We start from the raw sequence: 12,951 nt of genomic DNA, 5'->3' as shown, positions 1-12,951 counted from the left end.
ATGTTTCAATTTAGGATCATCTGAACTGTTCTTGTAGATGTAAGGAAGTGAACTTAATTTCCACATGCAAGATTATTACATTCCTGTCTCCTAACTCAAGAACATACCTAAATATCTTTAGAAGTCATGTCTAATATATTAGCAGTGCAGTTCATCGTACTGCTCTAATCATAACTGTGTTTGTGATGGGTTCTGTCATTTCTGATGTTGTTCTAATGCTCCCTTTCTTTCCCTTTCTAGCTAATGATGCTGGTTGGCCCACCCTCAACAAGAGCAACACATCAGTCAAGCCACCTGACTGGAAGGAGTCTGGAACAGACACGACCAGTAAAACGGCATCACCTGCAGGCACTCCTGCAGATAAGGTACATCTAACTAACACCAGCATACACAAATAAATTGCTCTTTTATTATTTTACCATCATAAAGTGTTATCCTGTGTTTTTTATTTATTTATTTTTTATTTTCCCCCTTTTAGATTCAGGATTCCAGTAAAATGGGCTCAGCTCCTCCTCTCAACAAGCCCCAGCCTCCCCCATATGGAGCCCATACCAGCAACCACCCCCTCTCATCTGCCAACTCGGGTTCCACCAGCTCCTTGGATCGCCGCAAGGACATTCCTCTCCGGCCAGTGCCCAGCCTTCCCAACAACCCACCGGCCTCTGCCGGCCTGGCCCCGTGTCCCCCCTACACCCACCGGCTCGTCCTCTCAGCAGATCCAGCAGCGCATTTCTGTGCCTCCCAGCCCCACCTTCCAGCCTAGTCCACCCTTTTTCCCCCCTGGAGAGAGACCAGACCCTCCTCTAGCTGTAGCAGTAAGGCCGTTCATCCCAGATAAGGGCTCCAGACCGCAGTCACCCAGAAAAGGCCCAGCCACCATGAACTCCTAGCTCCATCTACCACATGTACCTACAACAAGCAGCCCCAAAGAACTACCCTCTGAACATCAAGCCTGCAGTCAAAGCAGGTATACATCAGCAACTGATTTGATTTTAAAGTTCAACAGTTTACTGCTTATACTGGCAGTTTGCTCTCACCTTTTAAGGCAATCTTTTAACATTACAGGGTGTTCACATCAGGTTTAGGTATTGATACACCAATCTAATTTTGAAAAATTATGCAGAGAGACTTCTAACTTGATGCATTACTAAAATATTAAATTAATAAAAACTTAAGAAATTAATTAATAGAACATATTTAAAAATGAAATATTTAAATTTTATATATATATATAGCCGGGCAAAAAATCCTCATATTACCCACGGCACAAAAATGGTCTACTACATGTGACAAACAAATAATGTGTGATTTTTAACAGTATTTTTATTTATTGAAATTAATTTTAATTACATAGCATATTACATTTAATAACATACAAATATTATGCATTATTATGCATTGTAAATTCTGCAAAATTACAGCATTTAAATGGTTCTCCTTTTCGTATGTTCTCCTTGCTGTCATATAGTGTCTCTCTGTGAATGGGACATTAATGGATTTATGAATGGGATTTATAAAATGAATAATATATGTGTCAAATAATGTTCTTAGTCTGTTCTTTCTGTGGGGGAGACTACAATAATTTATTATGAATTAAATGGAAATCAAATTAAATACAATTTATTATGCAACCAAAATACCAATAATGCCCAAAAGAAAAAAACTTGGCGTGTGACTTTTAATTATAAACAAGCCCGAAATACACAGGTACTCTTATTTTGAAATGTCTGTACTATTGCAGGCTGATCCTTCAGATTCTTACAATCGTCTAAAACATGTTATATAAAGGCCATGAAGTAGACTTTGTAATAATTCAGCAACTTGTGTTCATTAGCAATCGCTTGGCATAAATCTGCGCTTTTCATTGATTGAGAATCACTTTGAAGCAGTCTGAAGCACTGATGCGCGAGTTTGTAGAACGCGCAACAGCGCCGCCTTGTGACTTTGCAAAATGCAGCGCCTGTGGGAATGTTAGCGGGAGTAAACAGTTCTGACGCACACATAACGAGCAGGTATGAAACGACTAGTTAATCGATCGTGGATGGTTTCATTATCTTGCACGGATATAAAAGTATAAGAGGATAAAAATAATAAAAGCAAAAATGTGTCTCCAAATATACTTGGGTGGTCGTTATTATACGTGGGCGGCCCGCCCAAGTAAAGTCTATGAGTGGGAAGCACTGATATATATATATGGAATATACATGGAAGACTTTATTTAACTCATTGACAAAACAGGCATAATTTCTGTGTTGTTTGTTGAAGAGCAAAAGAAAACTTGAATCTGGTGCGCGTTCTTTCTGTGCACGAGTCGTGTGTGTCATATAGACAACATTCACAGACAACGCGTTTTCGTTTGTCTTATGCCACTTGAATGGTTTAAAAGCATTTTTGTGAATAATAGCATGATCATATAATGTAAAACTAGCTAAATTATGACGGAAAAAATGGATACTGTGTTAATTGCGTTAAATACTTGAATGCGTTAAACTGAAAAAATCGTATTCGTTAATGCTAATTGTTACGTGCTAATATAATAATATAAATAAATAAAATATTAATTAAAAATATATCATTCTATATAATTGAAAATATAATTATAATAATAACAAAGTATTGGGGTTTTTTTTGTTTTGTATTTTTATTTTTTTTTAATTTTTTTTTATGTGCAGTTCAACTGATAAAATAGTACAACCAAAAACCGCTCTGCAAATATTTACCAAAGTCAATTTTAAATTGCATTTTGTGTGTAAGCCTATTATATCAGTCTAAAATTATTTTGGAATCTCATGAGCATTTCAGTAATTAACACCCATGAAAAAGTATAGTATAGAAAAGGTCTGAATACTACACATATTATAGCCTATAAAATGTATATCTATAAATCAATATGCTTAAAATAAAAGATTGCCCTTTGGATTCTATGAATCAGTATAATTAATATGAAAATCAAAAAATCAATTTTTTTTGCATAGTCTATGTCCACACAGGATGTGTCTTGTGTTTTTAAAAACAGCTATATGTAGTGCAGTGGAACAGAATGCAGGTGTCTTTTTAACTTTACACAGTGTCTTCAAAAATGCACCGTTCACAAGAAAGACTGAAAAACAGCTAGAAACATCACAGGTGTCATTTTAGCACTTTACATGGAAAAAAAAAAAGTGTAGACAGATGCAAGAATCTGTCCTCTGTGAATAATGTGGTTTGTTTCTTGATTATGTGTTGTGTGTTTTATTCCTGAGTACAGTATAATTGAGTATTTTGTTCTTTTGTCTGCAGTATATGGTAAGCCAGTCCTGCCTCCCAGCTCTACACCTCCCTCGCCCTTACCATTCGGGGGCTCTGGGGCCTTTCCAGCCCTGCAGGGTCCCGGGGGTGATATGTTGGATGTTGAGTTGGAACTCGATGGTCATTTCATAGGGGTTCCAGAGCCGCCCCCACCCAGCGTGGACCACATCCCACGACCTCTCAGCCCCACTAAACTCACACCCATGGTGCACTCCCCGATGCGCTACCAGAGCGATGCTGAACTGGAGGCCTTGCGCAAGAAACTGGCCAATGCTCCACGGCCACTTAAGAAGCGCAGCTCGATTACAGAGCCAGAGGGCCCCAATGGGCCCAACATCCAGAAACTTCTCTATCAGCGGTTCAACACCCTGGCTGGAGGGATGGAGGGAGGAATTGGAGGTGTGAGTGGAGGTGGAGGAGTGACTCCATTCTACCAGCCCTCTGTAGCCACAGGTGAAATGCTCTTTGATGCAGACAATGGGAATCCACCCTCAGAAATGCCTACCACACCCTCTGAGGGTGCTGTTGCTGAAGACGTTGTCCTGCAAGGTGACGCCAATGATAATGAGCCCCCAGAGCAAGCGGTTGAGATGCTGACCCCTCCAGCACCAGAAACATCAGAAGACAATAACAATAATCCTGCAGAACCTTTAGCGATTTTGCCGAGTCCTGTAGCTGAGGCCAGCACCCCTGAAGAAGCAGACACCTCACCCTCATCTCAGCTAACGGTGGGTCTACTGATACACTCCCTCACACCTTTTATATGAATCATTTTTAACTGAAGTCCATTGAGGGTTCATTTCCAGTACTGCAAACTTTTTGCTATTTGGTAATATTTGCCATTTTAAACACATAATAATAACAATTAATATCAGTTAATGCAAATTAATATATTATTAGTTATTGCAAAACTGTAACTGAGGACCCCTCAACTAGCGATTGGACGTTCGACACCGAAGCTTTGAAGCTTGTATAAAAAAAAAAAAAAAATCTCAGTGAAACACTGTACCGGAGCTTGATTCATTTTGCCATAACCACGTGATCTGTGACGTCCGAAGCTTCGTTTTCGCACACAACCACGTGATTGATTCCTATTCTGATTCACGAACCCCTTGCTCAGGTTTCAAGTGTCATTTGCTTTTTGAATAAATCGTAATGCGAATAAATATTTACACATGTAGTTTTGGCCGTATTCAATTTGTAATAATCCTCAGTTCACAAGCACTTAAAATTCACAAGCTTCATAACATAACACAATAATCTCTTCATTTATTTTGATCATATATGCCTACATGAGCCTTGCCTATAAACTCAGGTTTAGAACTAAGGCAAAAAAAAATGTGAATAAGGCTGCATGTGTTGATCGAAGCAGATTCATAAAAATTGCTACATTAAGTACACAAGTTAATTTGCCCCATTATTTCATAAATTCATTCACAGACTAATTTATTCATACATGATTCATACATGATTAAACTGATTTATTAAATGAAAATCAAAAAATGGCTGGGTCGTATGAGACGCAAAGGCAGCTTTTACACCTTTTGACCACAAGATGACGTTATTGGGCACGAGTAATGAACTGGCACAATTTGATGAAATCCTCAACTGCTTCAGAAACCCTCGGTTTCCCATCACTACCCCCAAGTCATTGCACATTTTGGATGTCTCCCTCATCAGTAACACCGCTGGAATCGCCCACTATTCCCTACATTACTCCACTAATATAGTTCACTTGAAGAAGTGAATGAAAACAAGAGAGTGAATTCGGACACTGAGTGCACTGGAAGGGCTGCCGCTTTTGCATAGTTTGTGCTTGCTGTTTAATAATAATTTGAAACTTAGCAAACTGGCAGCACCAATAGTAATGAAAAGATTTTTCATGGAAACAATTAAGTATAAACATTAATTAAACAATTTAATAATCGGTTACACTTTATTTTACAGTGCCAGTAGTTACACATTACTACATGTACTTACTATGGTAATAACAGTAAATTATGCATAATTACAACTAACCCTAACTGTAACTCTATAGTAAGTACATGAAGTTAATTAATTATACTCAGTATTTATTTGAGTAATTACAATGTAACTACGGCACTGTAAAATAAAGTGTAACCTAATAATCAATTAAAAAGGAATTTATACCTGTATGATATTACGCTGTAGCCTCATTGGACCAGCAGTTTAAAAAAATTGATGGAAATATGGATTATGCGGGAATTCATTCGGTGTGCAACTTTCATAGTGCATTATAGGAATTCCCTAGCCATTGAGCATACATTGGTTGTACACTCATTATTGCGGTGCATTGTGGAATTAAATGAGTGCTCTCGATAATGTCCACTATGGTTTCGGACACAACTACAAATGTCTGTCCCCTCAAATAGTGCCCTATTTAAGGGTATTTCGGTCAGGTGTGTCAGATGAGGGAGACATCCAAAATGTGCAGTGGTAGGGAGGTCCCTGGGACAGGTTTGAGAAGAATTGATCTAAAGACTGATCTAAATAATAATAAAACCTACATGAAATATGATATTTATTATCTAATTTCAAATTAAAAATCAAAATAAAGTATTTGATTAAATTGAGACTTTTTTTAATCACACTGAGTTCAAATGTTTGGGGTCAGTAAGAATTTTTTTTTGATAGAAAATAATACTTTTATTAAGCAAGGACACATTAAATTAATTAAAAGGGGCAATGAAGAAATTTATAATTTAACAAAAGATTTATATTTTAATAAACTTTCTAAACTTTTAAACTTTCTATTCCTCAAAGAATCCTGAAAAAAAATATTAGTTTCCACAAAGATATTTAGTAGCACGTTTTCAACATTCATAATAATAAGAAATGTTTCTTGAGCACCAAATCAGCATATTAGAATAGAAAAATCTGTTCCAAACTTTTGAACAGTGGCGTGTGCAACATTATCTATGTCCGAATACACTCAATCGACAGCCATATGAAATTTCACTGATGTTCTCATGTGCCTTTTGAGTTGTGAGATGTCATTACAGACATGAGCGGAGGCAAATTTCCAGTTTCCATCCCCTCTTCTCACACTGACAGCACTGTTGACCTTGTTAATGTTTACATCACTACTGTAGCAGCTGATATAGATACACCAGATATTGACTTTGCTGGTTTGAACAAACCGATCAGATTATATCGCTTGCAACAGTACTGGCAGTCAGTCCTAATGATCAGATCTGAAAAACAAATGAGGTTGTGTGTTGTGTGAACAAAGCCTAATGGTCCATGTCCTTCAACAGGGCAAACGCACTAACCTAAAGAAGCCCGACTCAGAGCGGACGGGTCACGGCCTTAGAGTGAAGTTCAACCCACTCGCTCTGCTGCTGGATGCATCACTGGAGGGCGAGTTTGACCTCGTACAAAGGATAATCTATGAGGTTTGTATATTGACATGTATGCCATGTGGCGTAGCGAACAGATCTTACAAACACAGATTGATTTTGCCATTTTTTTAAAAGACTAATTCTTATTTATTTCTTCTCATTTCATAGGTTGACAATCCCAGCACCCCTAATGATGAGGGCATCACACCCCTCCATAACTCAGTGTGCGCTGGACACCACCATATCGTCAAGTTCCTGCTGGACTTTGGTGTTAATGTGAATGCAGCAGACAGTGATGGCTGGTGAGGACACTTTGTTGGGTCTGTCAGTGTGAAAGAGATTGATCAGACAGTTTAAGCTAGCAGGTGTTGAGTAGACGGACTCACTGACGTGTGTCTGTGTGTGTAGGACGCCCCTGCATTGTGCCGCCTCCTGTAACAGCGTGCACCTGTGTAAGCTGCTGGTGGAGTCTGGTGCTGCCATCTTTGCCACCACCATCAGTGATGTGGAGACGGCAGCAGACAAATGTGAGGAGATGGAGGAGGGTTACATACAGTGCTCACAGTTTCTCTATGGTAAGAGCATCTTTCTTTTCCTCTCTGGGTCTCCAGAGAATCACTGGGTCTCATTCATGAAACACAAGCAGAACGAATTTTTGTGTAAATCGTGTGTAAAGTGATTCTGCCGTAAATTTTCGGATTCATTAAAATATTAGTATTTTCCAAATGTTAGTTGGTACGAAAGAAATCTACACCTACTCCCAGCCACGCGTAAATAGTGCGTTTAACATCCGAACGTTTTGCTCATTAATAAGGCTGCATTTTAATTCACCTTAATAAGCTACATATTTACACAGCATTTTGAAAAAATATTATATATAGTAATTACATACGTCTTTTTCTTTTTACTTTTATTATGAGAGCCAGTAATAGCATCTGCAAATGGAGCACTTTAATCAAATAATTAATTGATTTCAATAGGGCTGGGCAAACTAATGGCCCCTTAATTGTTATGGAAATTGTTTCCTATAAAATAGCCAAAATCCTTCGTTTGGTGTCATAATATGATGCCCATATATAGTTGTCAGTCAGATTTAATGGGTGGGATTTATGGTAATTGAGAATGAGCGTGCACGCGCATCCCATTTACGACTGATTGGAATTCATTAACACACACACACATTTCACTATCACTTCTGACGTTTACAAAGTATTTGTGAATCAGGAGAAGAGTTTTCGGGAAGGTCTCTTTACGCGTGCAAATCACTCACATATTTACTCGTATATTTACGAATGTTTCATGAATGAGACCCAATGTGTTTGTCCTCTCATACCATCCTATTTGATAGAAGCTTGTTAGAAGCTTATGGGAAAGTGAAGGCAATTAATATTTTTTCTAAAATTAACCAAATAATCCATTTGTGCCTCTTAAATTGTACAAATTCATCTACAAAATGTTTGGACACTCAAGTCTCACCTAATGTAAGAAAGTCACTGTATTAGATGACAAAATATCAAACCAAGTGACTTTTAATTAAAGAAATAGAGCATACACACAAATAAAGGCTACAAATAAATAAAAGACTACATACACAGATAATTTATGTTTAATATTTACTATATATTATACTTGATATTATAGATGTTTTGTAGAACATGTCATTGAACATATTTGTGCTGTATTCTCATTGCATTTACAAGGCTTTAACCAGCAGATGTCCTCAGCGTACAGAGTTAGAGCGCTTTGAATGAAGTGAACCAATTGCTGTACAAAAACGATTCATTGCCCGTTGTCAACTCACTTATAATGTGGAACTTCTCCAAATGTTCCAAAGCTTTTCCACAAAATATTAACGTATTAAGTACACTATCATTCACAAGTTTGGGGTCAGTAAGATTTTTTTTTTTTTAATTAATACTTTTATTTATTCTACTCATTAAAGAATCCTGAAAGAATGCAGTTTCACAGATTTTACTGTTTTCAACACTGATAATAACAAGAAATGTTTTTGAGCAGCAAATCAGCATATTAGAATGATTTCTGAAGGATCATGTGACACTGAAGACTGGAGTAATGATGCTAAAAATTCAGCTTCGCCATCACAGGAATAAATTACATTTTAAAATATATAAAAATAGAAACATATTTAAAATTATAATAAAGTCACCAATATTACAGTTTTACTGCGTTTTTGATGAATTCAATATAACCTTGGTGAGCAGAAGAGATTTCTTTCAAAAAACATTAAAACATCTTAAGGCTGGGGACATCGGGCTGTCGGCGAGCATCTGTTTTTGGGGTGTCTTCCACATGACTGTTCCGATTCAGCATGTTAAAGCAGCGTTGGGACCGTCGGTGAGATTGGGAACTCTGATTGGATGTTCAGTTTAGTGAACGAGTCAGTGCATGAGAATTAAAGCGAAAGTGATTCAAGTAAGTCAAGACGGCACAGACAGAAAGTTGGTCTAATAATGTTATCCTACCTGAGCATTTTCAAACGCAAATATTTTCATAACACGTGCCGCTTAAAATGAAGAAAGTAAGCAAGTGCTGGTTTGTTTACATTTTGTATATATCTATTCTTTGAAGTCGACTTAGTGTGTCCCAGGATTTACTCACACAAACCTTTAAATCAACAGTATTACTGTATATTTAGGTGTAACCTATTTTTTGTGTGGTACTCATGTTAATGCTATAATATACCGCATGAGTATATAATGCTATTGTACTGCATGAGGCATTGAAATAGCTTTCTCTCTGTATTTGCAGGTGTGCAGGAGAAGATGGGTGTGATGAATAAGGGAGTTGTGTACGCTCTGTGGGAGTATGAGGCTCAAAGCGCAGATGAGCTTTCCTTTCAGGAAGGTGACGCCATTACTGTCCTACGCAGGAAGGACGATACCGAGACAGAGTGGTGGTGGAGTAAACTCAACGACAAAGAGGGCTATGTGCCACGTAACCTATTGGGGGTAGGTGCACACATGGACTATAATTGTGCTTTACTTTAGTGTGTATTGACCATTGTTGGGGGTAAAGTAACTTGAGTTACGTAATCAGATTACTTTTTCAAGTAACTAGTAAAGTAACGCATTACTTTTTTAAATTTACAACAAAACGTTACTTTTTCAAATAAGTAACGCAAGTTATTTTTTCACATTTATTGACTGACATCTCTCCTGTCCCCATGTGTGTGCGCTGTGTGAACATGATGATTGTAGTTCTATCTAAACTTAATGTGAACATGCATTTACTCGTCTAACTTGCACGAAAACATTCAGTATTCCTCAAAATGAATAAAAACAGTGAATGCAAACTCAGAATGTTACACAAACCTGTATTAATTATATTAAATTACACAAATATACTTTATGTATTTAATCTCACATTATTAACCAATGTCTTTGCTGCTGATCTTCAATGATCTAATTCAACCATACTAATTTAGATTAGATTTAGAAATAAGAGTGTTGAACTTCCTTCTCCTGTATCCTATTCTTCTTTAATCCAGAATGGCTTGTTTGAGCTGCGCCCTCTACTGTACAGGCGTAAAATATGCATTTCCTTTAGCCTAAGGCTGATTCATTTCACATTTGGTGTGAAAGGGCCTTTGCATTTGCCAAAAATAGAGCTTTTTTTGTTGTTATTAAAAAACAAACAAGCAAGCCCAGCCCAGGTGAGAAAAAGTAACGCAACGCATTAGTTTTTATAAAAAGTAACTAACGCAATTAGTTACTTTTTTAGGGAGTAATGCAATATTGTAATGCATTACTTTTAAAAGTAACTTTCCCCAACACTGGTATTGACTGTGGCACGCCACATTTTCAAGAACTTGAGAGATTAATTTGACCAATTTAATGCATCCTTGCTGAATAACAGTATTAAAGGGTTAGTTCACCCAAAAATGAAAATTATGTCATTAATGACTCACCCTCATGTCGTTCCAAACCCGTAAGACCTCCGTTCATCTTCGGAACACAGTTTAAGATATTTTAGATTTAGTCCGAGAGCTTTCTCTCCCTCCATTGAAAATGTATGTACGGTATACTGTCCATGTCTAGAAAGGTAATAAAAACATCATCAAAGTAGTCCATGTGACATCAGTGGGTTAGTTAGAATTTTTTGAAGCATTGAAAATACATTTTGGTCCAAAAACAACAAAAACTACGACTTTATTCAGCATTGTATTCTCTTCCGGGTCCTGTTGTCAATCCGGGTTCACGACTCCGCAGTGACGCTGCTGACGTGTTATCTGGTGCGCCCGAGCTTCGTTTACAATCTGAGGGAGACGCACGCTGTAAACAAAACAACCTTCGCAAACATGTCTAAGGATTTCGACACAGAGGAAGACTTGCATTTTTTTGCTCAGCCATATTTATTTGAACCCGAATACACGGACGAAGAACTAAGAGTGATGGAAGAAGCTCCTACACAGCAGCAACCGCTGTCACAAGCTTCGGAAAGGCAAAGAGCAATGGAGACCTGGTGGTGTACATGTCTTCATTGCCATACGATGCCTACAGAACTGGAGAGCTTGTGCTGCACCAGAGTGGGACATAGTAATGCCGCAGCTGGAACATGTGGAACATTCAGCAGATGCGATGACGTCACTGAACGCGGTCGTGAACGCGGATTGACAACAGACCCGGAAGAGAAGACATTGCTGAATAAAGTCGTAGTTTTTGTTATTTTTGTACCAAAATGTATTTTCGATGCTTCAAAAAATTCTAACTAACCCACTGATGTCACATGGACTTTGATGATGTTTTTATTACCTTTCTGGACATGGACAGTCTACCGTACATACATTTTCAATGGAGGGACAGAAAGCTCTCGGACTAAATCTAAAATATCTTAAACTGTGTTCCGAAGATGAACGGAGGTCTTACGGATGTGAAACGACATGAGGGTGAGTCATTAATGACATAATTTTCATTTTTAGGTGAACTAACCCTTTAAGTTCTTTCAAAAAAAAAACAAAAAAAAAAAAAAAACCTTTTTAACGGCAGTATATATTATGAAATGACATTAATGGTTATATTTCTTTGTTTCTCTGTAGCTGTACCCCAGAATAAAACCACGTCAGAGGTCTCTGGCGTAACCTCTCCTGGGTGACTCACTGGACTGATGTCTGGAGGTGTTGAGCCTCCATCTTTCACCTCTATGTGCCACTTGGACAACAGAAGGGGTGAAGCTGCTAAGCCCTGAACCCGGAGGCACAATCAACCACGCTACCCACAAACACACTCTCCAGCCCAACACCAGGCCAAACAAGCAGCCTCAGGTTTCTCGGTCTGCCCCCATCAGCTCTGCTACAAGGCCTCCGTATCTCCCCATCCACTCCTCTCACGGTTTCTTGTATCCATGTAAAATATAGCTGTACATCACATCTTGGGGATCAAGCACTAATCACTTTGACAAGAGCTTTCTTTTATTTGTAGTTGCTTACCCATGATGCTTTGCTGAAAGGAGCAGGGCAGACAGTGCTCTTTGTCAGAGAGAATTCTGTACTTTTAATTGAACTGGATGAATGAAAGCTGATATGTTATATATGTTTAAAACAAAGGACTTGTGCGTGAATTTTATAGCTCATCTACAAAACGAGTGTATAGACTGGAAGTATATGAGAGCAGAGAACAAAAATATACATAGTTTGCATAGAACGATTATTCTGATCTATGACTGATAAACCCCATATACTGATGGGCATGTATATGATTCATAAAGGTGCATATAAGTGTTGCGTATGGGATTTATGTATGCTACGAGTGAGATTTTTCTTTTTTCACTGCAGTGAGCATCATACAGAAGTGTGAAGTGCAGAGAAGAGTTTTTCACAGCATTGGAGTGTTTTGAAGAGTGTGTGAAGTGTGCAGAGATTGAGTTGAACCATCATTATACGATCAGTATTTAGCCTACAGGAACAGACACTATACATTCTTGCTAGGATTTGGCTGGAGTGTGACAGCTTGCTTGAATTCAGCTGAAAATGTTCTGTGCATTTACATTTATTTTACTTTTTTTTTTCTTTTAAAAATGTTGCTTTATATTATACCAGCCCATTCCACTCCACTCCTGTTTTTAGTCATGTGATTTTTATATTCTGCTGTTGAGGCAGTGAAGAGCTTTATTGTGGAGTTTAACCTTGTAAATACTGTGATGAGGATGGGAGAGGAGACATGCTTGACTCGATGCTGTTAGACTAAACTGCCCGTGTGGGCTTCTGTGAAATACAGTGACTCGCACCTTGTGTTCTATATGTGCACAAATAAAAATAAATGAGTCATAGCAAGAATTCACGTCA

The 12,951-nt window shown here is 38.0% G+C and overlaps 1 protein-coding gene across 1 annotated transcript in view; it reads left to right on the top strand.

Moving 5' to 3' along the window:
• The window catches only part of ppp1r13bb (protein phosphatase 1, regulatory subunit 13Bb), an 80,815-nt gene extending 68,915 nt beyond the window's left edge, over nt 1-11,900 (top strand). Inside the window, 10 exon segments of the mRNA XM_048206276.1 lie at nt 241-365; nt 479-667; nt 669-887; nt 889-967; nt 3,280-4,016; nt 6,567-6,704; nt 6,819-6,952; nt 7,059-7,225; nt 9,420-9,619; nt 11,707-11,900. Coding sequence (XP_048062233.1) covers nt 241-365; nt 479-667; nt 669-887; nt 889-967; nt 3,280-4,016; nt 6,567-6,704; nt 6,819-6,952; nt 7,059-7,225; nt 9,420-9,619; nt 11,707-11,748 — 2,030 coding nt within the window. The 3' untranslated portion in view covers nt 11,749-11,900.
• Nucleotides 11,901-12,951: the final 1,051 nt, after the last annotated feature.

Source organism: Megalobrama amblycephala, linkage group LG11 (genome assembly GCF_018812025.1).
Source record: "Megalobrama amblycephala isolate DHTTF-2021 linkage group LG11, ASM1881202v1, whole genome shotgun sequence".
In the NCBI taxonomy this organism is placed as follows: Eukaryota; Metazoa; Chordata; class Actinopteri; order Cypriniformes; family Xenocyprididae; genus Megalobrama; species Megalobrama amblycephala.
Note: the sequence above shows the minus strand (reverse complement) of the source record. Positions and strands in the feature narration are given on the sequence as shown.